The sequence below is a fragment of the Camelus bactrianus genome, chromosome X (genome assembly GCF_048773025.1).
Source record: "Camelus bactrianus isolate YW-2024 breed Bactrian camel chromosome X, ASM4877302v1, whole genome shotgun sequence".
NCBI classification, from domain to species: domain Eukaryota; kingdom Metazoa; phylum Chordata; class Mammalia; order Artiodactyla; family Camelidae; genus Camelus; species Camelus bactrianus.
Genome location: NC_133575.1, coordinates 31,385,299 through 31,410,667, shown reverse-complemented (window position 1 = coordinate 31,410,667; position 25,369 = coordinate 31,385,299). Strand labels below are relative to the sequence as shown.

The following is a 25,369-nucleotide window of genomic DNA, read 5'->3' as shown; positions in this document are numbered from 1 at the left end:
GCCCACCCAACTCAGGGACATTTGTGATTCCACATCCCCGTTGCCCTGCCTTTGCTTTGTTTTTCCCAGTCCACTAGGATCACCATTTGGGGACAACTTTTAATATGGGCCATGGGGGAGGAATTTTTTTTTTTAAGGGCAATTGGAAAAATGGGAATAGAAACTGGTCTGTTCTGGGGCAGTCTATGAAAGATGGATTAAGTGAAGAATGCTTTCGTGAAGTTGGTGTGTCCTTTTAAATAGGAAAATTCCCGTAAATGATGGTGACGCTTCAAAGGCCAGACTGGAACTAAGGGAAGAAAATCCCTTGAACCACAACGTGGTAAGAGATTAATGGCTTCTGTTGATGTGCTATCTGAATATCAGTGATCTGTAATCAATCGTACATTTATCTGCATACCATTAAAGGGCCTTTGAGGGGCCGGGGGCGGTGTTTCAAGGCAGGGCTGAGTAGAAAGCCTAGGCTCCAGGATGAGGCCTCCCCTAGTTTCCTCCTGGCTCGCCATTTCTGTCTGCGTCCTCTAGCGACTGGTGCGATACTTGCTGCCTTTTCTTCGATAAGCTACGTGCCATATCAGTGCTCCTAGCCGGATAAATTTCCAGCCTCCAAGTAGACCCTTAGGGTTTACCTTCCCAGTAAAATATCAAATGAGAGCTGTCTTGAGACACCAGGGAGGAGAAGTCAAAAGACGCAACTACAGTTTGACCCATGGCCTCTTTATTGATGTAGGAATGAGACAGCTCAAGTCCTCCGTTCCTTGCTGAGCCCCTGAAGATTGTTTTTTGTTATGTTAAATAATGCCTCTCTACACCCCGAAAAGCACAGTGCACATCGCCCCGCCTCACCCCGGGTACCCCACGAGGGTGGTGCTGAGAACAGTGCAGTTGGTGCCACCTCAGTTGTAGCCAAGAATTTTTGCTGTGAAGGTGGATTTTCCAGAGTTAATAGATGACTGAATGAAAGCAGGGGCCTCAAGTCTAAAGGGATCAACGTTTTCCGTGCTTTGAGGATACTAGTTGAACAAAGGTGAGAAGGCAGGCAGCAGAGGGTTCTGGATAAAGAGGGAGGGGGCCACAGAGCTTGTGAATCCTTTTTTAACCCTTTCTACTCAGACGTTGGGGCTGATGTCAGTCACGTTGAGCCTAGTCTGTGGTGTCTCTTTGGGATGGGCTACTTTGAAGGCGTGTCCTCCGTAACACCCATGTTCTTCTTCTGTGAAGGTGGACGCGACTGCGGCCCATCGGATCGATGGCCTGGCCGCACTGAGCATGGACCGCACCGGCCTGATCCGGGAGGGGTTGCGTGTCCCTGGAAACATCGTCTATTCTAGCTTGTGTGGACTGGGCTCAGAGAAAGGTCGGGAGGCTGCCACGACCACTCTAGGTGGTCTGGGGTTTTCTGAAAGAAATCCAGAGATGCAGTTCAAACCGAATACGCCTGAGACAGTGGAGGCCTCCGCTGTCTCTGGAAAACCCCCAAATGGCTTCAGTGCTATATATAAAACGCCACCCGGGATACAAAAAAGTGCTGTCCCCACGGCAGAAACACTGGGCTTGGACAGGCCTGCCAGTGACAAACAGAGCCCTCTCAACATCAATGGTGCTAGTTACCTGCGGCTGCCCTGGGTCAATCCTTACATGGAAGGTGCCACGCCAGCCATCTACCCTTTCCTTGACTCGCCAAATAAGTATTCCCTGAACATGTACAAGGCTTTGCTACCTCAGCAGTCCTACAGCTTGGCCCAGCCGCTGTATTCTCCGGTCTGCACCAATGGGGAGCGATTTCTCTACCTGCCGCCGCCTCACTACGTCAGTCCCCACATCCCGTCGTCCCTGGCTTCGCCCATGAGGCTCTCGACACCTTCGGCCTCCCCAGCCATCCCACCTCTGGTCCACTGCACAGACAAAAGCCTGCCCTGGAAGATGGGCGTCAGCCCTGGGAACCCGGTTGACTCCCATGCATATCCCCACATCCAGAACAGTAAGCAGCCTAGGGTGCCCTCTGCCAAGGCGGTCACCAGCGGCCTGCCAGGGGACACGGCTCTCCTGTTGCCCCCCTCGCCTAGGCCTTCACCCCGCGTCCACCTTCCCTCCCAGCCTGCTGCGGACACCTACTCCGAATTCCACAAGCACTACGCCAGGGTCTCCACCTCGCCCTCCGTCACCCTGTCGAAGCCATACATGACGGTCAGCAGCGAGTTCCCCGCAGCCAGGCTCTGCAGCGGCAAGTATCCGAAAGCTCCCGAAGGAGCCGAAAGTGCCCAGCCAGTTCCTGGGCACACCCGGAAAGCAGCGGGTCAAGACAGAAAAGATGGCAGCTCACCTCCTCTGTTAGAGAAGCAGACGGTTACCAAAGACGTCACCGATAAGCCGCTAGATTTGTCTTCGAAAGTGGTGGGTGTAGATGCTTCCAAAGCTGAGCACGTGAAAAAGATGGCCCCCACAGTCCTGGTGCACAGCAGAGCTGGAAGTGGCTTAGTGCTCTCCGGAAGTGAGATTCCGAAAGAAACTCTATCTCCTCCAGGAAACGGCTGTGCTATCTATAGATCTGAGATCATTAGCACGGCTCCCTCGTCCTGGGTGGTGCCCGGGCCGAGTCCCAACGAAGAGAACAACGGCAAAGGCCTGCCCCTGAAAAACAAGGCCTTGGACTGGGCCCTCCCGCAGCAGCGCAGCTCTTCGTGTCCCCGCATGGGCGCCGCAGATGCCGTGGTCGCTAACGTTTCAGGGTCGGTGTCTAGCGCCGGCCGTCCGGCCTCCGCGTCGCCGGCCCCAAATGCCAACGCAGATGGCAGCAAGACCAGCAGGAGCTCCGTGGACACCACGCCGTCCGTCATCCAGCACGTGGGCCAGCCCCCGACCACGCCTGCCAAGCACAGCGGCAGCACCAGCAGCAAGGGCGCCAAAGCCAGCAACCCGGAGCCGAGCTTCAAAGCAAATGAGAATGGCCTCCCGCCAAGCTCAATATTTCTGTCTCCAAACGAGGCGTTCAGGTCCCCACCGATCCCCTACCCCAGGAGTTACCTCCCTTACCCAGCGCCCGAGGGCATTGCTATAAGTCCCCTCTCCTTACACGGCAAAGGCCCTGTCTACCCTCACCCAGTGTTGTTGCCCAATGGCAGTCTCTTTCCTGGGCACCTTGCCCCAAAGCCTGGACTGCCCTACGGGCTGCCCACGGGCCGGCCGGAGTTCGTGACCTACCAGGACGCGCTGGGGTTGGGCATGGTGCACCCCATGTTGATACCTCACACGCCCATAGAGATCGCTAAAGAGGAGAAACCGGAGAGGAGATCCCGGTCCCACGAGAGGGCCCGCTACGAGGACCCAACCCTCCGGAACCGGTTTTCCGAGGTGCTGGAGGCTAGCAGCACCAAGTTGCATCCGGAAGTCCCAGCGGACAAGAACCTAAAGCCCAGCCCGAGCTGGAATCAAGGGAAAACTGTCGTCAAGAGCGACAAGCTTGTCTATGTAGACCTTCTCCGAGAGGAGCCAGATACGAAAACCGACCCTAACGTGTCCAAACCCGGCTTCGCAACTGAGAGTGTCGGCCAGAGCGCTGAGCCCACCAAACCCCCGACCGACCCAGCCCTGCAGCCGCACCGGGATTTCATCGCCCTGAGAGAGGAGTTGGGACGCATCAGTGACTTCCACGAAGCCTATACCTTCAAACAGGCTCCGAGCCAGTCAGTCTTCAGCTTAAGCAAGGAGAATGTTCCAGCGGGAACCAACAAGGAGAACCTGGCAATTCCAGTCTCCACTCCGTTCCTGGAGCCAACCCTGGGGAGCGATGGTCCTGCTGTCACTTTTGGGAAAACCCAAGAGGATCCCAAACCATTTTGTGTGGGCAGTGCTCCCCCGAGTGTGGACGTCACCCCCACCTATACCAAAGAGGGAGCTGACGAGTCAGAGTCAAACGATGGCAAAGTTCTGAAGCCAAAGCCATCTAAGCTGGCAAAGAGAATCGCCAACTCCGCTGGTTACGTGGGTGACCGGTTCAAGTGCGTCACTACCGAACTGTACGCAGATTCCAGTCAGCTCAGCCGGGAGCAGCGGGCTTTGCAGGTGAGCCCCCCGACCCGAATTTCAGGAACTTGACCAGTTGTCAGTTTTTTTTTTTTTTTTAAATGTGTGAAGAGGACTTTGGGGGGGTATGGTAGGGCAGGACACTGGGCAGGTTTTGGTTAATGAAGCTTATGGTAATTTAAATGTATGAAATGTGTCCAGTAAGGGGATGTGAGTGGATATTTCAAGTTATTCTGTAGATTTTTTAAAGTAAACTCCACTCAAATGCTGATAATGGAAGTTTTAATTATTGCGAAGGATGTCTAAAGACTGCATGACATTTACCTATCAATTGCTTTGATTTCTCTGCCATTACTGTACGTTAACAAATATACCTAAAAGCGCTGCTTAGAATGCCTTACGTTGATACTTGGTGGAGGTGTGTAGCAGCCGCATGTCTGGGATTCATGCGATTTTTTTTTTCCACCAAAAAAAAAAAAACTCGCTTAAAGGGATAGAGTATGTATTTAACTTGCTAGTGAATGATAGATGTTGTATAGGAATTTCCTTAAGATATTTTACTTTTAATTAAAAGATAAATAAAGCCAAATTGTTTTGCAATGTTAAGAAAAAAATTGGTTTATGCTTATAAAAATGGATGAAGTTATCTAAATGATCCATTGAGTGCCCATTTTAATTACATAGATGGAAGGATTACAAGAGGACAGTATTTTATGTCTACCCGCTGCTTACTGTGAGGTCAGTTCTTCAAATTTTTATTACTAGAATCTTCCATAAACCTTTTGAGTTAAATTTCATTTCCAAATATACAAAGGGAAGTTTGTGGGCCATGGTCGTCTTTATTCATTGTGCATTTGTTTTCTTTTCTGTTGTGTTTTTGTTTTGCTTTCTTTGCGTTGTGTTTTTGTTTTGTTTATTTACCTTCAAAAGAGAATGTCTGTCTCTCTGCCACAGTGTATGTACGGTTGTACATACACACCGTGTATATCTCTATATACGTTATGGCTTTATGAATAAAGAGTGTGTGACTACTTACATATAGACACTCACATTTTTTATCGTTAAGTTTTAAAATATCTCAGTTGTATCATAAATTGTGGTTGGTTTTGGGCAAACTTTTCTCTGAGAATACTTTCCTTTAAGGTAAGGCTAGTGAAATAGCTTTGATGGTAAGGTGTGTGTTTTTTTTTTTCCGTCTCCGTTCTCTTTCTAGCGTGCAATGATGCGCTTCTCAGAGTTGGAGATGAAAGAGCGAGAAGGCGGCCACCCCGCAACCAAAGACTCCGAGGTGTGCAAATTCAGCCCCGCCGACTGGGAAAGGCTGAAAGGAAGTCAGGACAAAAAGCCAAAGTCGGTCGCCCTGGAGGAGGCCATTGCCGACCAGAACGACAGTGAGAGATGTAAGTGAACCCAGGTGGCTCGCGCGAGCTCCCGCGTCGCTTGGAACGGGGCAACGCTCCCGGAGCTGAGGGACGGACGTGAGGAAGCTTTCAACCACCTGGCATCCGGGTGGTGGCTGCTCGGAGAAGCAGGCCACTCTTGTCATCTTTGCCAGCCACAGAGTGCAGGGCTGATTGTCCTTTTGACCGTTGTGGCATCCAGGAATGAGGCACCTATGAAAGATGATTTCTTGGGGAACATCTCCTTTTCCAGAGAAATGCTGGTCCTGTAGTTAGTGTAGCAGTCTAATCCAATAGAGCAGAGGAAAGACAGTGCAGGACCTCAAGTGTAGCATGTCTGTGTTCTGTTCGTAGCAGGCACGGAGGTGGATTTTTGGTAGCTGTGGAACGATCTGTCCAGCTGGAACCAGGCCCTCCGTGGTGCCAGTCAGTCTCCTATGGTCCGGAATGGAGAGTACTCGTATTCTCCCTCCGAAGGCAGACGTTTTGTTAAAATGGGCTGAGGGCTGATGAAGGCACCAGGAAGATAGTCATAATTATTTTCTGTGGTGGGTTTGTCTGCCATCATTAGGAGTTGACAACATACTCCTAGAGCGTGGGATAAACGAGGCCGTTCTTCCCACTACACAGAGGGTGTATTAGGTTTTGGAGGCAAAATGTGAAGTGCTTTCCTCGCAGTCCCCTCCATGGTCCCCTCCACAGCTGCTCCCCTGCTGTGGTCGACTTTGGGATTTGTTCTCAAGACATCTCGGGCTAATGAGATGTGTTGGGGAAGGTCTTGCTCCTGCTTCCTTAAACGTGCGTACTTGTGGCCCGCTGCGGACCCCAGAAACCTCGTCGGTGATGGTGAATTAAGGCGTCTAGGTGAACGTCAAGGAGAGGGTGGGTGCAAAATCCTCCTGACACAGGACAGTCAGGGACGGTGGGTGCGCATAAGAGCTCTATGCCCTTGGACGTTGTAGGTTTGGTGTACCCCCAGGACACTTGGGTCATAGGTGCATGGAGTCCAGGAAAATTCGTGGTCAGGGATAGCATGCTTCTCACTGCTTAGAGCACAGGACCCCTCCTCACCTCCAGCTCATCTTCAGCGTCAGACAGAGGCCTGTGGCCCGGGTTCTGGGTGAACCCCGCTGGGACGGCTTGGTTCTACGTTGCTCCTGCCGGAGGGGGTTTCTGTGGCCAGTCAGTGGCACCCTTACCCGAGGAGCGGGGACCCTTGATGGGCCTGAAGTAAACGTTTCGGAACTCTTCCCCATCAAGGGATTGGAATGGGAAAGTGAGGGGTCCAGACTGCTCTTAAGTTAAAAAGGCAGCAAGAAAGCCTTTCTCCTTGCTGACGTTCACGAGTGACACACAGCCCTCCCCTTCCTGAGTTGCTTCATAACACCAGCTCTTGGGAAAGCTTCTCAGAGGCTTGGTAGGAGTGGGAAAGGCCAGGTTCCTGGGAAGGCACTTCTCTGAGGATGAAGATCCGCCTGTGAAGGAGAGTCCCTCTTTGTTCCGGGTGGATGATGGGAGGAGGAGGGTGGGAAGGGAGCCGGTCTCCGTCTTCCTGCCCTTTGTCCTGTGACCTGGCCAGACCCAGGGTGGCCGCTGCCCTTCACATCTCAGTGGCCTCACCTCGGCCTTCTTCCCAGGGAAGTTTGTGTCCTTCCCAACTTTCCTGCTGAACCTTGAGATGAGAAATCAGTGTGGCTGATGGGGAGCAGGGCCTGAGCCCCAGATGATTCAGAAAGCCCTCCCCCAGTGCTCCTCTTCCTTGTGTCCCTCCAAGCTCAGACTCGTGGGTCTGTTCCCAGAGCACACGGGACATGGCCCAGCGAGCCATTATTGGCCCCCGAGGAAGGGCAGGAGAAGGGTTGGGGAAGGTGAGGGGCTCCTTTTGAAAGATCAGGGCCATCAAGGAGGTGGGTCACCATCCCCAGTGTTTTGGGGACTTGTGGTTTGTAGTTGGTCAAGAAGGGTAACTTAAAGGAACCATTGTCCTTACTGCCACCTCCTGATCAGGGTGTGGCGGTTGTTCAGTCCATTCAGCTGGAAATTAACAGGCCTCCTTGTCCTTGGGCCATCATGTTATGAGCCCACATGGGCTCAGGTCCTTCTCATGGATGTCAGTGTGGCTGAGACCCAAGCTGTGAGCTTGTGGGAGCTGGGGTGAGGAGTTGGGGTGGGCAGGGGTCACATTAGAGGGTACAGGACACCTTCAAGATGCCTCCCCACTTCTGAGGCAGCCCTCTACCCCTGGAGACACCAGGAGCTTCTAAGGTGGTGGGTGCTGCTTGCATGGCCTCAGTGGCCCTGATGTGGGTGCATCTTGTTGAGGGACTTGCTTAAGAAAAGTGAATTAACTTTGAAAACACAGTGGTCTGGATTTTTACTTATTCTTTATGATCATAGGGGTGACTGAGTTAAATTTTTATTTTAGAAGTTCAACAAGCGTGTTAGGAGGCTCCTCGAACTTGGGAGTTCATTACTAGGATCCTTTGGGGGCATTTGAAGATGGGGAGGGACAAGGAGACATTGGTACCTTACTTCTCAAACTTAGAGTGACCGTCTCCCTCGCCAACCAGTTGGCTGGGACAGACCTAGGACCTGCTTGGTGGCAGTGCCCACCAGGACCTGGAAGAAACCTCAGTCAAGGGGCTTCAGAAAACTTCTCTTCCAGCTGAGCCACCTGGATGTTTGTAAATGACTTTTAACTTGGGACAGAAATTCCCTGGGCTGCTTCTGTAGAGGGCGTAAGTTTTAACAAGGTTAGCCTTTACTGGAGGTGCTATGATTAACCTGCAGAGAAGGGAGTTTTGATCCTGGGGAACCTTCCAACATCTAAAAACCCTCCCACCTTGTTTAGGCCTCACCTAATCATGGGCATGGCTCAACAGTGGTGAGGGTGCTTTGTTGCCACGGTGACTTGTAAATGTTGCCATGGTGATGCTTCTGAAGGTGAGGCTATGGCGCAACCATGATAAATTACGGGATATATATGCTGTGAGTCATATGACCATGCTGCAGGGAGCAAGTGTTAAACCTCAAACAACAGCCACGTTCACATCTGCTTAGACAGGGTGACCAAGAGCACATGGCTTTCCTGCTTTTAGAAGGGCCAAAAGTAGTGGCGATGGCGAAGCCTGATGGTTAGAATCCCCGTGTATCTATTTATCTCCCCATCTCCTTTGCCCTCAAGGGTAATCCGGTGGGTCGTGGTTAGAACAGAGTCACTGAGAAGCTCCAAGTGACGCGGAGCCTCTCCCCCGTGGCTGGTGGCTGTGTGTATCTTGGGCAGTCAGCGTGGGTGCTCTTCAGGGTTATGACCAGCCTGCGTAAAGTCACATGAGGTCTTGAGGGGCCTTTACTGAGGGGAATCTTTGCCCTGAAAGGCTCGGGGGTTGGGGAAAGGGTGGACAGACCTAGTTTCAGACGAGGTCCTCTTCCATTACGTGGAACAAAGCAACTAAACTATGGGTGATTTCAGTGAGCCCCGACTTCAGCCATGGAGCGTTCCTGATAATAGTTCAGGATGAGGAACCACAGACATCACACCGTGGGAGTCCCTGGGGACAAGGCAGGAGGGGGGCTATCGAGAATGTTGGGCCCATGTGCAGCACACTCTCAGTCTCGGCTGGTGAAGAGGCGCCTTCCACACCCAGGCAGCTTTCAGCACATGGGAAGCCAGGAGGAGACAGCTGGAAGAGTCTGTCCTGTAGGGGTGCTTCTGCTCTTAGGAGCAGAGGGAAGAGGTTCCCCAGTCAGTCATTGCCTGCCAACACCTGAGAAATAAAGTCATCTCAAGTCGTCTAGGTGGTTTTCCATGGGCAAGAGATGCCAGCCTTTTGTGGCATAAGGTGCGGTGGGTGAGATATAAACTAGTTTCACTGTTAGGTAGGAAGTTTGCAGTGAGGGTGAAAACTTAGGTAGAAAACCTTCTCCCAGAGTAAGATGCCTCTTTAGATGGTTTGAAACTGTAAACAGATACAGGGTTAATATGTAATCTCTGGAAGTGGAATCAGAAACACTGGGGGTTGACAGATTCTTAATGTGGTTGAAGACATCAGATGTGGGCAGAGGTGGCAGCTCATTCTGGGTGGGGCCACATGCTGGTTAATCTGTGCCCTAATGGGGACCCTGGAAGGCATTGCTGACATCACCCAGTCACCACTGCTTTCAAATCACCAGGTTGGAATGGAACCATCTTTGCTACCTAAAGTGGAGGAGGGAGAACACATTTTAAAATTAACTTTAAAATGGGACATGGGGGTTCTTAAGATAGCCCTTACATTTCTACGCTGGTCCCCTCCCAAGGACGGGGCTTTCAGGGAAGGCTGATTGCACTGGAGAAGTCAAATGGTGTTTGGGGCAAAAATTCAAGCTGGTCTGAAAGGCTTATTGTCATTTGGTTAAAGTGATTTCTCCAGCTGGTCCCTGTGCTGAGCCCGCCCGTGTTTATGAAGCCCACCTCCGGGAGGCGGTTTGTAGTAACATTCCCACTTTACAACTGAAGGAGGCCGAGTTGTAAAGTGGCGCTGTTACTGCCAGAGCAGTTAAGAGGGTCACAGAGCAGCCGGAGTGAGAGTTCCCCCTCTTCGTTGGGCTTGCGGTGGTCTGGGCTGCATCGCCGGGAAGCACAGGCCAGGGGTTCGGGCAAGCTGTGGGGTTTCTCCCGCTGCCATGACAGAAGACCCGTGTGGTTGCGGTGACTCCATCATTCGTTGGCAAGGGTAGATGGGGATCTGTCCCGCCTTAGGATGCCCTTGGAGAAGAGGTGGCTGGGTTCTTTCCACCATTGAGAGCACAGGCTAGCCAAGGCCAGGGTGAAGCTCCTTCCTCCCCACAACTGACTGCTACTCAGTACTGGGAATGCCCCTCAAGAGAAGGCTGATCAGGCGGCCAGCGGGCTGGGCGCAAGTGGGAGTGGTGTTTGAAGTTGACTAGGGAGAGGAGGAAGGATGGGAGCAGCATGTGAGGGGCGTGTTCATGTTTTCATCTAGCAAAATGGCTGTGGGGGGCTAAGCTCCGGTGTTACCGAAATACCAAACTCATACCCTCCGGTGATGGGCAGGATCTTCTTAGGGGAACACCTTAACATCACAGTGATCATTACAGAGTCATTGTGTGTTAGAAATATATGCAACCAGCAAAGCAGTCAAGCTATTTCTTAGGCTAAAGCCAAAGGGGAGAGTGATTTTAGGCTGGGATGATTGGAGGAAAAGCCCCAAGTCGATGCTGGGTTGAGTGGAGGGAGCAGACACAGCACAGGTAGAGCTGGAGTGAGAGCAGTTAGCACCTGACGAAGGGGGCTGTGTCTTGTCTTTGGAACGTCTTTAGATGCTTGCGTGTGGAGGAAGGCACGCACGGAGGAGTGCCAGGTGGGTTGACCAGCATCCCCGTGGGTGTGCGTGGTATCACCCAGGGCCTTTTTCCTAGACAGGAATTAGGAGCAGTGATAAATGCTTCCTCCCCCACAGGTGTGGGAAGAGGACAGAGGGACTGGTAGCCATTGGGTTGAGTTTGATTGACATTGCTCTGGACCCTTGTGTGCACACCAGGAAATCTTGCCTTTGGCTTTGCCAGACTCGTCTTCCCTTGTTCTCCCAGCTTCCCTGCCTCCCACCATTCTTTCCCGACTCTCATTTCACCCTCTCCCCCACTGACTGACCCAAGTGAACGTTGGTGCTGTCCGTCGGGTAGAGAACATTTGGGGGATATTTGGTTTCTATTACATCAGATTCCTTTTATTTCAAAACAGTGACCTCAGCAACTGTTTCCATAGAGATTTTGAGTTCAGCCTTAGCTTGGTTGACTCTTGCTTCAGGGTCACCCGTCCCCTGTGAGAAGGGGGTGTGAGTGCCATCAAAGTTGACCCGCTGGGAGGTGGCAGGCGGGGAGTTCTCTCATACATCCATCCAGACAGATGATGTTGATGCCTCGTCTTGCTTCTCTCCTGCCCCAACTATGAGATGGCAAAAGGGAAGCCGTGAGTGTGCCTCACGCCTCACTCTCCAGCTTCCCTTCCTTTGGGTCACTGTCTTTCTGAGGGTTCTATGCTTCCAACGTGTGAGGCCCCTGGTCTCCCAAGGAGGGTCCGTTGGGAGCAGATTACCTTGGGCCTGTGGGGGGGTCCTGCCTGCTCCCCTAGCCCTGCCTGCTCTTCGTGACCTATGTTCCTTCCTTTCCGGGTTGTCTCCCCTCCCAGGCGAGTATAGTGCTGGAAACAAACATGACCCCTTCGAAGCCCCCGAGGACAAAGACCTCCCCGTGGAGAAGTACTTCGTGGACAGGCCGCCTGGGAGCGAGCCCCCCGCCGACCAGACGGCCCCAGACATGCCACCCAGCCCCACACTCCGGCTGGACAGAAAGCGCAAGGTCTCAGGTGACAGCAGCCACACCGAGACCACTGTGGAAGAGCTGCCGGAGGACCCTCTGCTGAAAGCCAAGCGGAGGCGGGTCTCCAAAGGTGAGCTCGGGGTGGCTTCGGGGCCGCAGGGCACGGTGGGGGAAGTCCTGGGGTGGAGCAATAGAGGGTTCCAGTCTTGCCCTGGAGCCCCGGGGGAAGCCGCTCACACCTCCCCGCCCCCCAAGCCAGGTGCAGGAGCTCCAGCCCAAAGATGGCCAAAGAGAAATAGGCCCTTTCCCAAGACTGGGTGACCAGCTCCAGCCGAGACAGTGACCACACCCTCCCCTCCCCCACCCCCATTAGTGATGTGTAAGACAGTTTGTTCCCCCCCCAGGGGGCTTTTTGATTAATTTGTAGTTATTTCTCCATTAGATGACTGGCCTGAGAGGGAAATGACAAACAGTTCCTCTAACCACTTAGAAGACCCACATTATAGTGAGCTGACCAACCTGAAGGTGTGCATTGAATTAACAGGGCTCCATCCCAAAAAACAACGCCACTTGCTGCACCTTAGAGAACGGTGGGAGCAGCAGGTGTCTGCAGCAGAGAGCAAACCTGGCCGCCAGGGCAGGAAGGAAGTGACCCAGGCCGTACAGCCTGAGGTCACAGCCCAGGGCAATAACATCTCTGAAGAGAAAGCTGGCAGGAAAAGGACCGAGGCCAAAGGCAACAGAAGCTGGTCGGAGGAGTCCCTCAAATCCAGTGACAATGAACAAGGTACGCGGGGGCCACTCCCTGACTGGGTCTGTGAGAAAGGGCCCGGAGGGGACCTAAGGGCCACCTAGCACGTGGCAGGCAGGGAGTTCTCTCTCATGAGGTCCTTCTGGCCTCCACACTTCCTTCTGGAATGTGTACTTTGAGGAGGGAGCTTGACTTCTGGGCTGTTCCCCACCCAGCCCGCCCGTTGCTAGGCAGGAAGGAAAGTCTGGGGTGACAGCCTCAGGCTGTTCCCGGTTGCCCAGTCCCCGGAACCCAGACCCTTAGAAGTGGGGCTGGTTGAGAGGGAAGGGCTGGCTTCTGCCCTCTTGTCCCGGCCCTTTGAAGCAACTTGCCATTTGGCATTCCGTGGGTTAACCTATTTGCCAGTTGAATGTGGGATAATTAAAATATTAATGCTTTGAAAACATAATTGGTATATCTTTAAAAACTGAAGCCGCTCCAGTGATCAGTGCTAACAATGGGCTTTTCTTTCCGCACTGGCTACAACTGTGTAACGCCTGCTTCTTCTCCCCCTGCCTCCCGCCCTCCCACCCCCTCCCCTCTGGATTTAGGCTTGCCTGTGTTCTCCGGCTCTCCGCCCATGAAGAGCCTTTCATCCACCAATGCAAGCGGCAAAAAGCAGGCTCAGCCAAGCTGCACGCCAGCCTCAAGGCTGCCTGCCAAACAGCAGAAAATTAAAGAAAGCCAGAAGACAGATGTGCTGTGCAGAGACGAAGAAGAGGATTGCCAGGCTACCTCCTTGCTGCAGAAATACACCGACAACAGCGAGAAACCATCCGGGAAGCGACTGTGTAAAACCAAGCATTTGATCCCTCAGGAGCCCAGGCGGGGCTTGTCGCTGACAGGGGACTACTACGTGGAGAATGCGGATGGCAAGGTAACTCTTGCTCCTTGCTCTCCCCCCTGGGCCTGTGCAAGCACATCCTGCCTGCCTGCTCCTCTGCTTCTGGGGACAAAGCTTTCCTTTTCCTGAACTCTTCTCCCCCCCCGCTCCCCTACCCCGCGCCAAAGGCACTACCCCGTCCTCGTCCTCGGGGACCTGGCTCCTGGGTGGTGGTGAAGTTTCCAACTAGTGAGAATGCAACCCCTTCCTCCCCAAAGAAAAGCAAAGGAAAAAGTGCTTTCCTCCGCTCAGGTTTGTGACTCGGGGAGGAGGGGAAGAGGCGGGTGGAGGAAAGACGGCCTGAAAATGTGTGCACTGCCTGGTTATGTGATAGGTGACCGTCCGGAGATTCAGAAAGCGGCCCGAGCCCAGTTCCGACTATGATCTGTCACCAGCCAAGCAGGACCAGAAGCCCTTCGACCGTTTGCAACAGTTGCTCCCAGCTTCCCAGTCCTCGCAGCTGCCACGCTCAAGCTCCCCTCCAGAGACCACCCAGTCGCGCCCGATGCCACCCGAAGCACGGAGACTTATTGTCAATAAGAATGCCGGCGAGACCCTCCTGCAGCGTGCTGCCCGGCTAGGCTACGAGGTGAGCATCCCTGTGGGGGCCCTGGATTCAGGATCCACCGGCTGCTGCTCCTTGAGGTTGAGGGTGAGGGCACGCTGGCTGGGGCTGGCTGGGGCTGGAGCCGGGGGGCGGGGGGCGGTGCTCAGCCCAGCCCCCGCAACATGAGGGGCCGGGCTGGGTGTTCCAGCAGGATGTTTGCGTTAGCCCCACTCCACTGCCGGCTCTTTGGTGGCTTGTTCAGTCGCGGTGTGAAAAGAAAGGCCTCTGATGTTCAGTTCGTGTTCAGGCAGGTAGGCTGCTTCGGCATCCTCCAGTCTCGCTCACTTATCTCTGATATAAAATCTGAGATAACCCAGGGCTTGGCGACTGCGGGAATTTTAATGAGCCCTTTTGGATTCTGATTAGCAACGGGGAGAGAAGTTACTAGCTCTATTTTGGGTTGCTCTGCGCTGTTTGGGGCAGAGTGGTGCCCCTGTGGGACAGCAGCCGGGAAAGGTCTGTGCAGCGTGGGGGTGGGGCAGACCTGAGTGGGCAGAGGAACCAAGGGCTGATGCGGAGGGAGGGGCGAGGGGATTGAGCCTTGTTCAGAACTCACTGTCCACACCACCATATCCTGACCCAGCCTGGCCAATGACAACAATAGCCCATCTTGCCAGAGCAATAGAGATAGAAAGATAGCTTATATCTTTCTAAGACCGTGTGATCCGTAGTAACTCCTTTCACCCTTTTAACATCTTCATGTGGTAATAACTAGTGTTAGCCCACTTTCAGATGAGGAAACAGCCTAGGAGGGTTTAAATGATACTTTTGCAGGTAGCAATCTGGCCATCTGGCTGCAAAGCCCACCCCTCCCCCACCTCACTCGCAGAGGCAGGCTTGCATCAGAATTGCTCTCCTTACAGTTCAAAACCTCTGTGAGATAGATTACTCCCTCTGCCCTGCGCAGCTCCCCCACCGCACTTGTCAGTTGAAATTGTGATGTAATAGCCCACAGGGCAAAGGCATTTTTTTTATGCTGGCATCAGCCCTCTGGGAGTTGAATGGTGACAGTAAAATGCAGCTCAGCAGGCTAAGTGTGGAGGTGTGGATGAGCACTGGTGTGGCAGGATCCATGCTAACCCAGAGCTCTGGTTCCCACACCTCGGCCAGCTCTGTGCCCCTGTCCCCTGTGCCTTGAGCCCTTTGAGGTGTGACTGCCCCCGCCGTGAGCTCACCCTCCAAGCACGATTGCATGGGTGGGAAGTTGGAAGCACTGGTCCTTTGCCTAGTTTGGGGGGTTGTTTTTGGTTGTTGTTTGAGTGTGCTGTTTGCACATTTGTTGTTTCTATCAACATGTCTCTTGGAGACCTCTCGATTAGCTGGAGAGAACTTTCTGGTAGTTAGTGCAGTTACTTGAAGATGAAATCCGAGGGGCACCCAGCTGGTTTCCCAAGAGCTGAGAGCAGCAGCACCTAGGAGGACAGGATAGATGTTGCACGTGGCACCGAGCTAGACCCCACATGCCAAGCATCAGCTCATGACACGTCGTGGTTGAGAAAATAGACTCCTGCTTCCAGCAAACGTGGGAGATGAGAGCAGGGGAGGGCAGGAGGGCAGCCTGCTGCACCCGCTGTGGAGGGCAGGGCTCCTAGCCCCACCTTTGAAGTCAGCATCATTTCTACCAGTCTCCCTTTGGGACCAGAGACCTCGAGAGCTTCGTTGGTCCTCTAAGAAAGTTTCCATTTGGGTTTGGTGGGTCTGAGGCTTGGACCCAGGGGCAGTTGATCCATACTTTTTTTTTAGGCTACCTGGCCTCTGACAGCACCGGAAACCTGGGGAATGTTTATGGTCAGACAGCTTTTTAGTCTTCAAATGTAAATTGCACAGATGACCAGTTTTGATGCTGGATGTTTTGAATACCAGATGAACACTTTCAACTTTGTATCCAACTTTCTGGGATTTAGTCAGGCAGAATTTTAAATGTTGGGATGATGGCCCAGTCAGGAAATGTGGCAGTTTAAATTGTTTCAAATTGAAGGACAGTTTGCTTAACCCGATAAAGGTGTGGTTTGAACGCACAGTTTGGGAGGGTTTTCCTGAACTTTTGTCTTTGCCATTCTCTGCTTAGCTAAACACAAAGATACCATGTACAGGAAAAAGGCTGTCTGAGCTCTACGTCATGTTAATGTGGTTCTTGAAGTTAAGAAACACACTCTGGCTTCAGATCTGCGTTAAACAGATCACTTGCATGGCCAGAGACCTCAAAGCTTTCCCTCCTGGTAAAAAGGCTTCTGTTTCTTGGGCTAAAATGCCAATGTGCAACCACATGCTTGTGCGTTTAGTGGTGATGGTTAAATTTTCTATGAATTGAATAAATCATGTTTTTAAAAAAGTTAATGAGGCATTTAATTAATTAACAATGTCGGGTTTATGGCCTTTATGGTTACATTTTGCGGTTAATGGCATTCGGCTTATAGCCGCTTAACAGAGAATTGTCCAACAAAAACAGTTTGATTTTGTTTGGGAACGGGTGGGCTGCCCTTCAAACACTCCCATTTCTAGCGGAGAAAATAAACCAAGAAATGGGTTGGGTAGACAGACTTGCCCGGCCTCTTAACCATTCTCTCTAACTTGGTGACAGAGGTTGCCGTCCGTTTAGAGGCCATCGTCCTCCTGGCTAGGAGAGTGTAGCTAGCCACTTGACCCCAACAGACAGGGCCAGCAGGATGCTCACGCAGCTAGGTTGTATCCCTCAAGCTGAGTCCCTCTTGGGCCTTTTGAATCTTCCCAGCTGACCGCGTACCAAAAGACCTGAGGTAGAGGTCTAGTACTTCGTGTTAATTGAACTTGGGGCTTCACCTCTCTGGGCTTCAATTTCCCCCAGTGTTGAGTGTGAACAGTATTACCTTCCTTCCTGATATCTCCTGGGTTCCTGTGGGATGACAGAGGACACACTCATCCAGGGGAAGGAGCAGCACTGTGAAGCACCATGTAGGTAGCGGTAACACGGCTGAGTTAGGACAGCCCGTGACAGAAAGTCTGACCTGGCCGCTGGGCTCCTCCCGCCTTTGCTGCCATCTTCCAGGAGAAGAGGGTTGACTTACCCATCAGCTTGGGTGTCCTTTCATTTCTGGTACCCTCAAATCAGCCCTCGTAGCGATAAGGGTTTCCAGGTGAAGGCCCTAATTGCCAGAGCAAATAAACCCTGAGTTGATAGAACATCAGGCAGGCCGCGGGCCTGGATAAATTGATCCATGGACAGCAGTTGGTGGCGGTCAGGCCTGATCCCCCAGCCACGTGACGGGACCTCTCCCTGGCTGGGGCAGACAACTCGTTAGCTTGCCGCCATCCACTCGAGTCTGGCCACTGAGGGCCCACTAAAAGAGCAGCAGCTTCATCCTGGATACCAGGGCTTGGGGCAGGTGGCCTGGGAGCCCAGAGGATTGTGGGCTTTCTGGCAGGTTAGGATCTGAACGAAGAAATGCATTTGTAGATGTGCCTTCTCTCTCCGTCCTCTTGTTTTGGAAGGGAGCTGAAGATGGCCAGGTCTACCAGCACGCCATGTTAGGTTCCCAAGGTGAGCACAAGGGACGTTCTAGGTCGCTCCCAAATGAGTGGTCACCTTTGATTGGCATGTCTTCCAAAGGCCATAAAAGGTTTGACAGAGCCCATTTTATGTCTACAGGTGGCTGGAATGAATCCCACTTTAGGTTTAAGAGATGAGTTACTTAAGAGTTGTCACAAGGAAGCCTGACCCCATCCTGTCCCCCCTTACCGAGTGGACCACGTGTTAGGCCACCTGCAGACTCTGCCTACCCCCAGTGCTCAGAACCTGACAGCTCTCTGCTGGGCGTGACTCGGAGGAAAACAGTATAATGTGTTTTCTGGCGGCAAATGCTGTTCTTTGTGTTTGAAAACTTTCTTAATCAAGGTAATAAAACATCGAATAAATTACTGCTCTGCTTACTGGGAGCAGTTTGTATTAATATTTTAACACGCCAAAGAAGCAAGATTAATAACAGTGATTTTAATGCAAACTGTTGACACACGGAACACCTTCTGAGGAGGAGGAAGGCTAGACTTGTTTTATTTGGGTCTGGAAATGTGTAGGTTGCGGTATATGCTATATCAGATCCCTGTCATTAACTTCAGTAAATATGAAAATATAGGATTGATTCTGGCCCAAGTGGGGTGGAGTGAGGTAAAACAGAGGGCGAGGTTGTTCAAAGCATTTCATGTCCTTCTTAAGGATGGAGAAAGAGAGCCTCTCTTTAACGCAACTTAACAACAAACAGGAGCATTTGCAGGCCAGGCTCAGATTCGGGGTCTTGACGGGGTCCCGAGGACCTGGCTAACCTGGGCATCCCTATTCTAAGTTGAGGAATGTTCTCCGGCTGATTTAATCTCTCTGTAAGCATCCATCATCCATACTCGTACCTAAACTTGTGTTGTCATCCCTGACACCTCCCGAATGGGCTCATCAAGTGAGACTGCTCTGTACTTGGCAACGTGTCATCTAAGATGTTAGCAGCCGGGATGCCTCTGTACTAGCCAGGCGAGCCCCTGGGCTGAGGGCTTCCATTGCTCTCTGAATGTGTCTTCTCAGCCGCCCTATGGAGGCCTGGAGAGAAGTTACGGGTAACTTGTCCAGGACCAGGCCACCAGGGCAGCAGGGCCCTAGAAGATGCTGTCTGCATCACCAAGCCCTTCTTCACTCTTGCCCCTCACCAAGACGCCCACCGCCTGCCCCTGCCATAGTGGGGCTCTTGGACCCAAGGATGTATGCCTTTGAACCAAGCTCTGGCAAGGTCTCCTTTACAAAGTTCACTGCTTGGTGGTCTCATGGCATCCCGTCTCCTCTCCCCACAGGAAGTGGTCTTGTACTGCCTGGAGAACAAGATCTGTGACGTGAACCATCGTGACAACGCGGGTTACTGTGCCCTGCATGAGGCTTGTGCCCGGGGGTGGCTCAACATTGTCCGTCACCTCCTGGAATATGGCGCCGATGTCAACTGCAGCGCCCAGGATGGAACCAGGTCAGTGACCGGTCTCACTGTCAGCCTGGGCCTGCTGGGGCATAGGCAGTGGTCCTCAGGGTGTGCAGGAAACCCCAGAGGCGCGGAGGTGTTGTCTTTTAAGAACCTGGACTCTTCATCCGCATCCGTTAAATCACAGTATTTAAAATACGTGAGTGGGAAGTCCCAGGAGTACCGACAGGGCCAGCAGCCACTGGCTTGGTAGGGCCTGTCGCACACACCCACATTACCGGGTCTGGTTCCACCCTGTCCTTAACCTCAGTTTATTGGTCAGAGGCCCAGGGCTGAGTCAGTCCCGGCATCTTCCTGGTTGTATGCCTTGGATGCTACCAGGGGGGCCGGGCACTAGGGCTTTCCTGACAGTCATAAAATTAGCAAAACTGAAATGTATTTGGTGTTTCGTGGTTTCCATTCTCTCAGGATGGGACTGTGGGCAGCAATCTCGACCCCAGAGGTCACGGGTGGGAGGATTCTGTACCCCCCTGAGAATTCGCTCTGGTGACTGCTTCTGGGCCAGAGGGTTGATCCTTAATCTCCAAGTTGCTTTCAGGAGAAGTTCCACTTTACCGCTAGTGTCTCTTTTAAAAACAATTGGCTTCCATGATGCTGGGATTTTTTTTCACTCTGTAAGCTTTCTTCTTACAGTCTGCCACTAATTAAGTTCATTGAAAAGATTTTCATCATGGCATGAGTTCCTCCTTAGGCCCTGGGTTAAAGATACAGCTGCATTTGAGAATTAGGCCTGAAATAGTCCCTTCACCTGCCCTATAAAGGGTTAAGTATAGAAAACAGTAATTTGTCTCCCGACTGTGGGCCAGTCTCCGTGCCTCAGTTTCCCCGACCATCCGCACACCTTGATGAAGTATCACGCCTACCAGGCTGGGCACATACATATGCCCGATTTTGCCTTCTGCCGTCGGAGGCAAGCATCGTGTCCACAAGTCTGACCTTCCCCGCGCCTCCCCTAGGCCTCTCCATGATGCCGTCGAGAACGATCACTTGGAAATCGTCCGTTTGCTGCTCTCCTATGGTGCTGACCCCACTTTGGCTACGTACTCAGGTAGAACCATCATGAAAATGACCCACAGCGAACTTATGGAGAAGTTCTTAACAGGTAAGACAAAGTTCAAGAAATGTGCACTTACTCAAGCGTCTAGATGGTGACTTTCCACCATTTCACCCAGCCCCGCCTTGTTTACTCTGCGTTACACATACTGGGAAGAGCAGTGTAAAGTTGGTCTCCAAGAAGAGGTCCAAACTGGAGTTTTGCCTCTGAGGGCTGAAAAATTCTTAGCTTGCCAGGCTAGCTTTTGTTTCGAGGGCTGGGGCAGCGAGGGCGGCTGTCCCTCGGGCTGCCGGGCCAACAGGTCGGCGGGTTTTCACGAGACACTTGGAGAAATGTGCAGAGGGAGCTGTCAGGGAAGCCCCGTGCCAGCCCCAACGTGAGATGTCCCCGAACTCCGCCAACATTTGGTTCTCGCCAGCAGGTGTTATCGTGTTTCTTTCTCTCTCTCTCTCCAGATTATTTAAATGACCTGCAGGGTCGCAGTGACGATGACCCCAATGGCTTTTGGGACTTCTACGGCAGCTCTGTGTGTGGTGAGCAACGTTGTTTTTAGTTCAGTGGCACGTGAATGAGTTACAGAACCTTTATCTCTGGCAGGGGGAGGGGTAGCCGTGGAGGTGGCCGAGGGGTGCTGTAAGCAGGGCTCAGTTGGGAAAGAATTGTTCAAGGGTCCTTTTTTGATAATGGCTGAAATCGTGCTATGGTTTACTGAGTCCTCTCTCTCGTCTACCCTCCATTAGAACCAGATGATGAAAGCGGATATGATGTTTTAGCCAACCCCCCAGGCCCGGAGGACCAGGATGACGACGATGAGGCCTACAGCGACGTGTTTGAATTTGAATTCTCAGAAAGCCCCCTCTTACCATGTTACAACGTCCAAGTGTCCGTCGCTCAGGGGTGAGTATGGCTGTCGTGTAGTTGAGAGCCAGCCAAGCAGCTCTTGGGGTGATGGGAGTTAGCAGATGAGGATGGGTGGGTGGGTGGGTGAATTCCTCAGCAGGTGTCCGCCCACATCACGTATTGCAGGAAAGGTGGGTGTGGGTTGGGGGTGGAGGCGGGCTCCCAGTACGGCATAACTGCCCTCATCGGAACACACCCCCAGAGCCCCAAGGACGTGGAAGTCAGTGCCTGGAATTGCACAGTTTCAGTCACTAAACTCTTGGGGAAGGGATCCTCCCCAGAAGGCCACCATAGAGCCTTCCAGGGCACTTGAGGACAACACTGATAGACACCCTCTTCTCGTGTGAGATTAGGAAAAGCGCTATATGGCAGCTGTGTCATCACATTTGGTAGATCCGGTCTTGCCCCCATGGTCGGGCCACCGTACGCCTGTGACCAGTCCCTTGGAGTGGACATGTCAGGAGACTGTGTTCTGCTGTGTGTTGACCCCAGTGCTTACTGAGCGGCATTCTCCTTGGGCTCTGAGGCTATGAGCGTGTGTCTCCCTTTGCAGGGACGGTCTCTGAAGACCTGAGATTGCCGAGTTGGGTAGGGTGCATGGAATGGACGTACTACCTTCTTTCTCAAAAGCATCACTCCCCACAGCATTGAGGGGTGGGCAAGGAAAGGAAAGCCAGCTGCCCTTGAGTGTTTCCAGTGCTTTCTCCCCGAGGGTCCGAGGGATTGTGACCTCTCTCAGGTCGGCAGACAGACAGGTTTTCCCCAGTGATGACAGCAGGGCAGTCCCTTGGAAGAGGGGTGGCCTGAGTTGTGGCCAGAACCGACTGAACAAGTCTTCACTCGTCCATCTCCATTGGCACCCGCGGCACTGAAGCAGCCTGGGGGAGGGGTGCCGCTCCCGCTCTTGTCTAAGTCAGTTGATCCTCCCTAGATGGTCACTTAGCACATCTTGATGAGTCAAAGAGTCCCTCACAGAAGTAGATCTCTCCTGGGTACGGTGAGAAATGGCAGGGGGGCGGGGGGAGTGGCGCCATTATCAAAGCAGAAGTAACAGTCTCTTGTTTAAGCTGGGGACTGGTAGTTACCAGTTAGGAGCGCTTTTAATTTTGCCATGAACTTGAACCACTGTCCTTCCTCTGTGCAGGCCTCGAAACTGGCTGTTGCTTTCAGACGTGCTAAAGAAACTGAAAATGTCCTCCCGCATATTCCGCTGCAATTTCCCGAATGTGGAAATCGTCACCATCGCGGAGGCGGAGTTTTACCGGCAGGTGTCAGCAAGTCTCTTATTCTCTTGCTCCAAAGACCTGGAAGCCTTTAACCCTGAAAGCAAGGAGCTCTTAGATCTGGTGGAGTTCACTAACGAGCTCCAGACTCTGCTGGGCTCATCCATGGAGTGGCTCCACCCCAGCGACATGGGCTCGGACGACTACTGGTGAGCTCGCCGGGCCCACGGTGTACAGTGTGTCATAGTGTTAATCCTTGTGCATATGTGTCATAATACGACTATTTCTGTAAAGAAAGGACACTATTACATATGAAAATATCTCTTCTTTATATAAGAGAAATGACTCCAGTCGGAAGGACTTAGAAACATGTTTTTTTCTTTTTAAACTTTTAAGTCAGTTTTTACGAAGTTGTTACAACGTTTCTTTACTTTTCAATGCACACATGCTTTGGGATATGTTTGTTTTTACTTGGAACATTTCTTTCTTTTCTTTTTTTAAGGAAAAACAAATGAGGAAAAGGAGCTCCACGCTTTGACTTAATTTCATACAAAGCTCCGATGACAGAGGCCGTAACATAGGCAGAACCGTGTGGTTGGTTTGGGGGGAGTTTGGTGAAGGCACTTGGCGATATTGTAACTTTATGTTTTGTTTACAGAGTACCTGCTCGGGCCAGGTCAATGCTATTGGATGTGATCCAGTAGTGTCTAATATAAACTCAAACCGTATCCACACACAACAACTAATTGTATGAAACTTTTATATCCTAATTTAAAAGCTGTGAAAGTAGTTTTCACGCATCAAACCGGATTGTTTATATGTTTAAACATTTTATGCTCTTATTTAAAGAAGACTTTGAGCTATTTTTTTCTGTACCCTGTAAAATATTGAAAACTAACATAATATGTTGAGGTTGCTTGAAATTGTACATAAAACTAAAATTTTCTGAATTGTGTGTTTATGTTTGAAATCTGTGTTTTAACTTTGTAAGTAAATTCTCTGCCTTTGTATTTATATTTTACAAAAATTTTCTTAAAAGGCAATAAACCTGTTGAGGAAAGGAGAAAATTGAAGTACCTTGTGTCCTATGTGTTCCTAAAACATTAGTGTTGTCACAAGTTTTTCTAAAGTGGTGTTGATGGTCAGTCCTCTAGAGATAACGTTAGGGCAATTTATAGTGTCTATAAAGCGAAGCAGACTGGAGGATTTCAGGGGAGTTACACTCGGAATACAATGTCAAATCCTATCCTGAAAGCTCAATTTCTGGACATGTATTTGGATGCCTCTATCTTTAGGAGTACCTTTTCTAGAATCAGGGCTTTCGTTGTGTCACTTCTCCCTCTAGACCTCATGTGTTTCTGTTACCTTTTAGCTTCAAAGTCAGATCTGCTTGGCCCAATAGTTGAGGCTTGTGGCTTTGACCCCTTTGCTCCTCCACTGCTCTTACTTCTTGCAGCAGTGTCCCTGCTGGGTACTGTCACTTGGCATTCAATTTCCATCCTACATCCTTTTCATTCCTTCCTGCATTGCAGAGGCTAGAATCCTGGACTCCCTTGCAGCTAGGATTCTGACTGGTTGTTCGGTTTGGAAGGCAGAGTGAGGTAGAGGCATCTTCCTGCTCTACTGGCTGCTGATAAGAAAGATCAGGGACATATTGGCCAATTGGAGTGACTAGACCAGCCTTCCAACACTGGCTCTCCCGCTTTGTGGCAATAAGAAGCAGTAATGATTGTGGTGGCAGCTTTCTGTTTCCTGGATGACAATCTCAGCAGATTATTCTTAAACCCAGTGGTTCCAGTGTCCTCCCTGACTCACATTTCTCCAGCCCTCCCAAAGATTTTATAAGCATCTGATTCCTTGTATCAAATCCATTTGAGCTCAGAATGTCCTTAGTGCTTTTCAGTCTTGCATTGAACCCTGAGAACCCTTAGGCAGAGCAGACGGAAGGGTCCTCTGGGATCAGAGAAGAGGCTGAAGAGATGATGTACTTGAGTGGGGTCTTGAAGTACGTGGAGGGAGAGGGCCTGCAGACTGTGGCCTGGCAGGTGGGAACAGGAAAATCCAGCACTGACAGATGTGGAATGAGAGAGAGAGAGCCCAATATTGGCAAAGACTTGGAGTACCAAATGAAGTTTGGGGTGCACCCTGAAGGCAAAAGGGAGCCAACAAATGTGCTTGATTTATTTTTTTGATTATTAAAAAAAAAATGCTTTTTATTGTTTAAAAAAATCCAAGCATTTCAGAAATAGAGGTTCTTATCATCCCAAGCCAACCCTTCCTCCTCCCCTTCCCCACTCCAGGATTCAAACCAGTGTTAATAGTTGGCTGAATTTTTGTTTCTCAGGAAGTCATCTCAAGCGGCAGATGGGAATGGATCAAGAAAAAGCAAATTGCAAGACCAGTAAAACAGACCTGCAGAAATGATTTAAGCAAAACAGCACCGGTGAGCCTGAGCTACTGTAGCCAACAAGGGGCTCCCGAGAGTCCAAATTAAAGCAAAGAATAACTCCAGGGCACTTGGCTCTTTGTATTTGCATTTGAGCTGGAGGTAAAGGGAGGGCCCCGAGGCCAACCAAGGTTCTGTCCTGAATGAAGGTCATTGTATTAATTAAGCCAAGAAAACAGGTGGGAGACACAGGTTTAAGGGGAACAGGGGAAATAATGAGCTTGGTGTAGGAGACATTTAAGGTTGTGGTTCATACAGTTGGAGGAGCTATCGGCAGGTTAGACCACTTATTGTAAGATCCATCAGGGTGTTTGAAAACGTGGACCAAAAAGAACTAAAGAACTGACCCAGGGTACAGATGAGCTGACCATGACCTATAAAGGTTAGGCTGTCAGGGAACTCCCTGTGGGTAAAGACGAGGTACCATGGGTGTATAAGCACCCGCTAACCCCCCATGAGGATAGAGGGAGCCCAGGTGGAGACCACATCCCCCTGGGTGTAGAGGAGCTCTCCGTGGTGAGTGAATGAGAACGCGCTGACTACAGGGGGATGCCAGGTTATAGAGTCACTCATCCTGCTCACCACATTGGAGGCAAGTATGGTTCATTCAACTTATGAAGGTGTCTCTAAAGATCAAGGGCATGCCCTCTGTCCTGTCCTCCATCCTGGCTGCGATGTGGCTGTGACAGCTATAGCCACAACAGCCACCCTGGACCCTGAAGCGTGGAAGTCAA

General features: G+C 51.4%; 1 protein-coding gene across 7 annotated transcripts in view; it reads left to right on the top strand.

Annotated features, from left to right (window-relative positions):
• BCOR (BCL6 corepressor) overlaps positions 1-23,262 on the top strand; it is an 82,966-nt gene extending 59,704 nt beyond the window's left edge. For 4 of the 7 annotated variants that reach the window (XM_074359829.1, XM_074359830.1, XM_074359827.1 and 1 more), the window contains exons 3-15: positions 244-322; positions 1,222-4,062; positions 4,708-4,761; positions 5,237-5,423; positions 11,614-11,874; positions 12,187-12,531; positions 13,086-13,411; positions 13,752-14,006; positions 18,834-19,000; positions 19,969-20,114; positions 20,522-20,599; positions 20,807-20,963; positions 22,111-23,262. In XM_074359829.1, coding sequence (XP_074215930.1) covers positions 244-322; positions 1,222-4,062; positions 4,708-4,761; positions 5,237-5,423; positions 11,614-11,874; positions 12,187-12,531; positions 13,086-13,411; positions 13,752-14,006; positions 18,834-19,000; positions 19,969-20,114; positions 20,522-20,599; positions 20,807-20,963; positions 22,111-22,402 — 5,188 coding nt within the window. In that variant the 3' untranslated portion in view covers positions 22,403-23,262. The remainder of the gene's footprint in view (positions 1-243; positions 323-1,221; positions 4,063-4,707; positions 4,762-5,236; positions 5,424-11,613; positions 11,875-12,186; positions 12,532-13,085; positions 13,412-13,751; positions 14,007-18,833; positions 19,001-19,968; positions 20,115-20,521; positions 20,600-20,806; positions 20,964-22,110) is intronic. The other 3 variants (XM_074359832.1, XM_074359833.1, XM_074359831.1) reach the window with 3 other exon arrangements.
• The last annotated feature ends 2,107 nt before the right edge of the window (positions 23,263-25,369 follow it).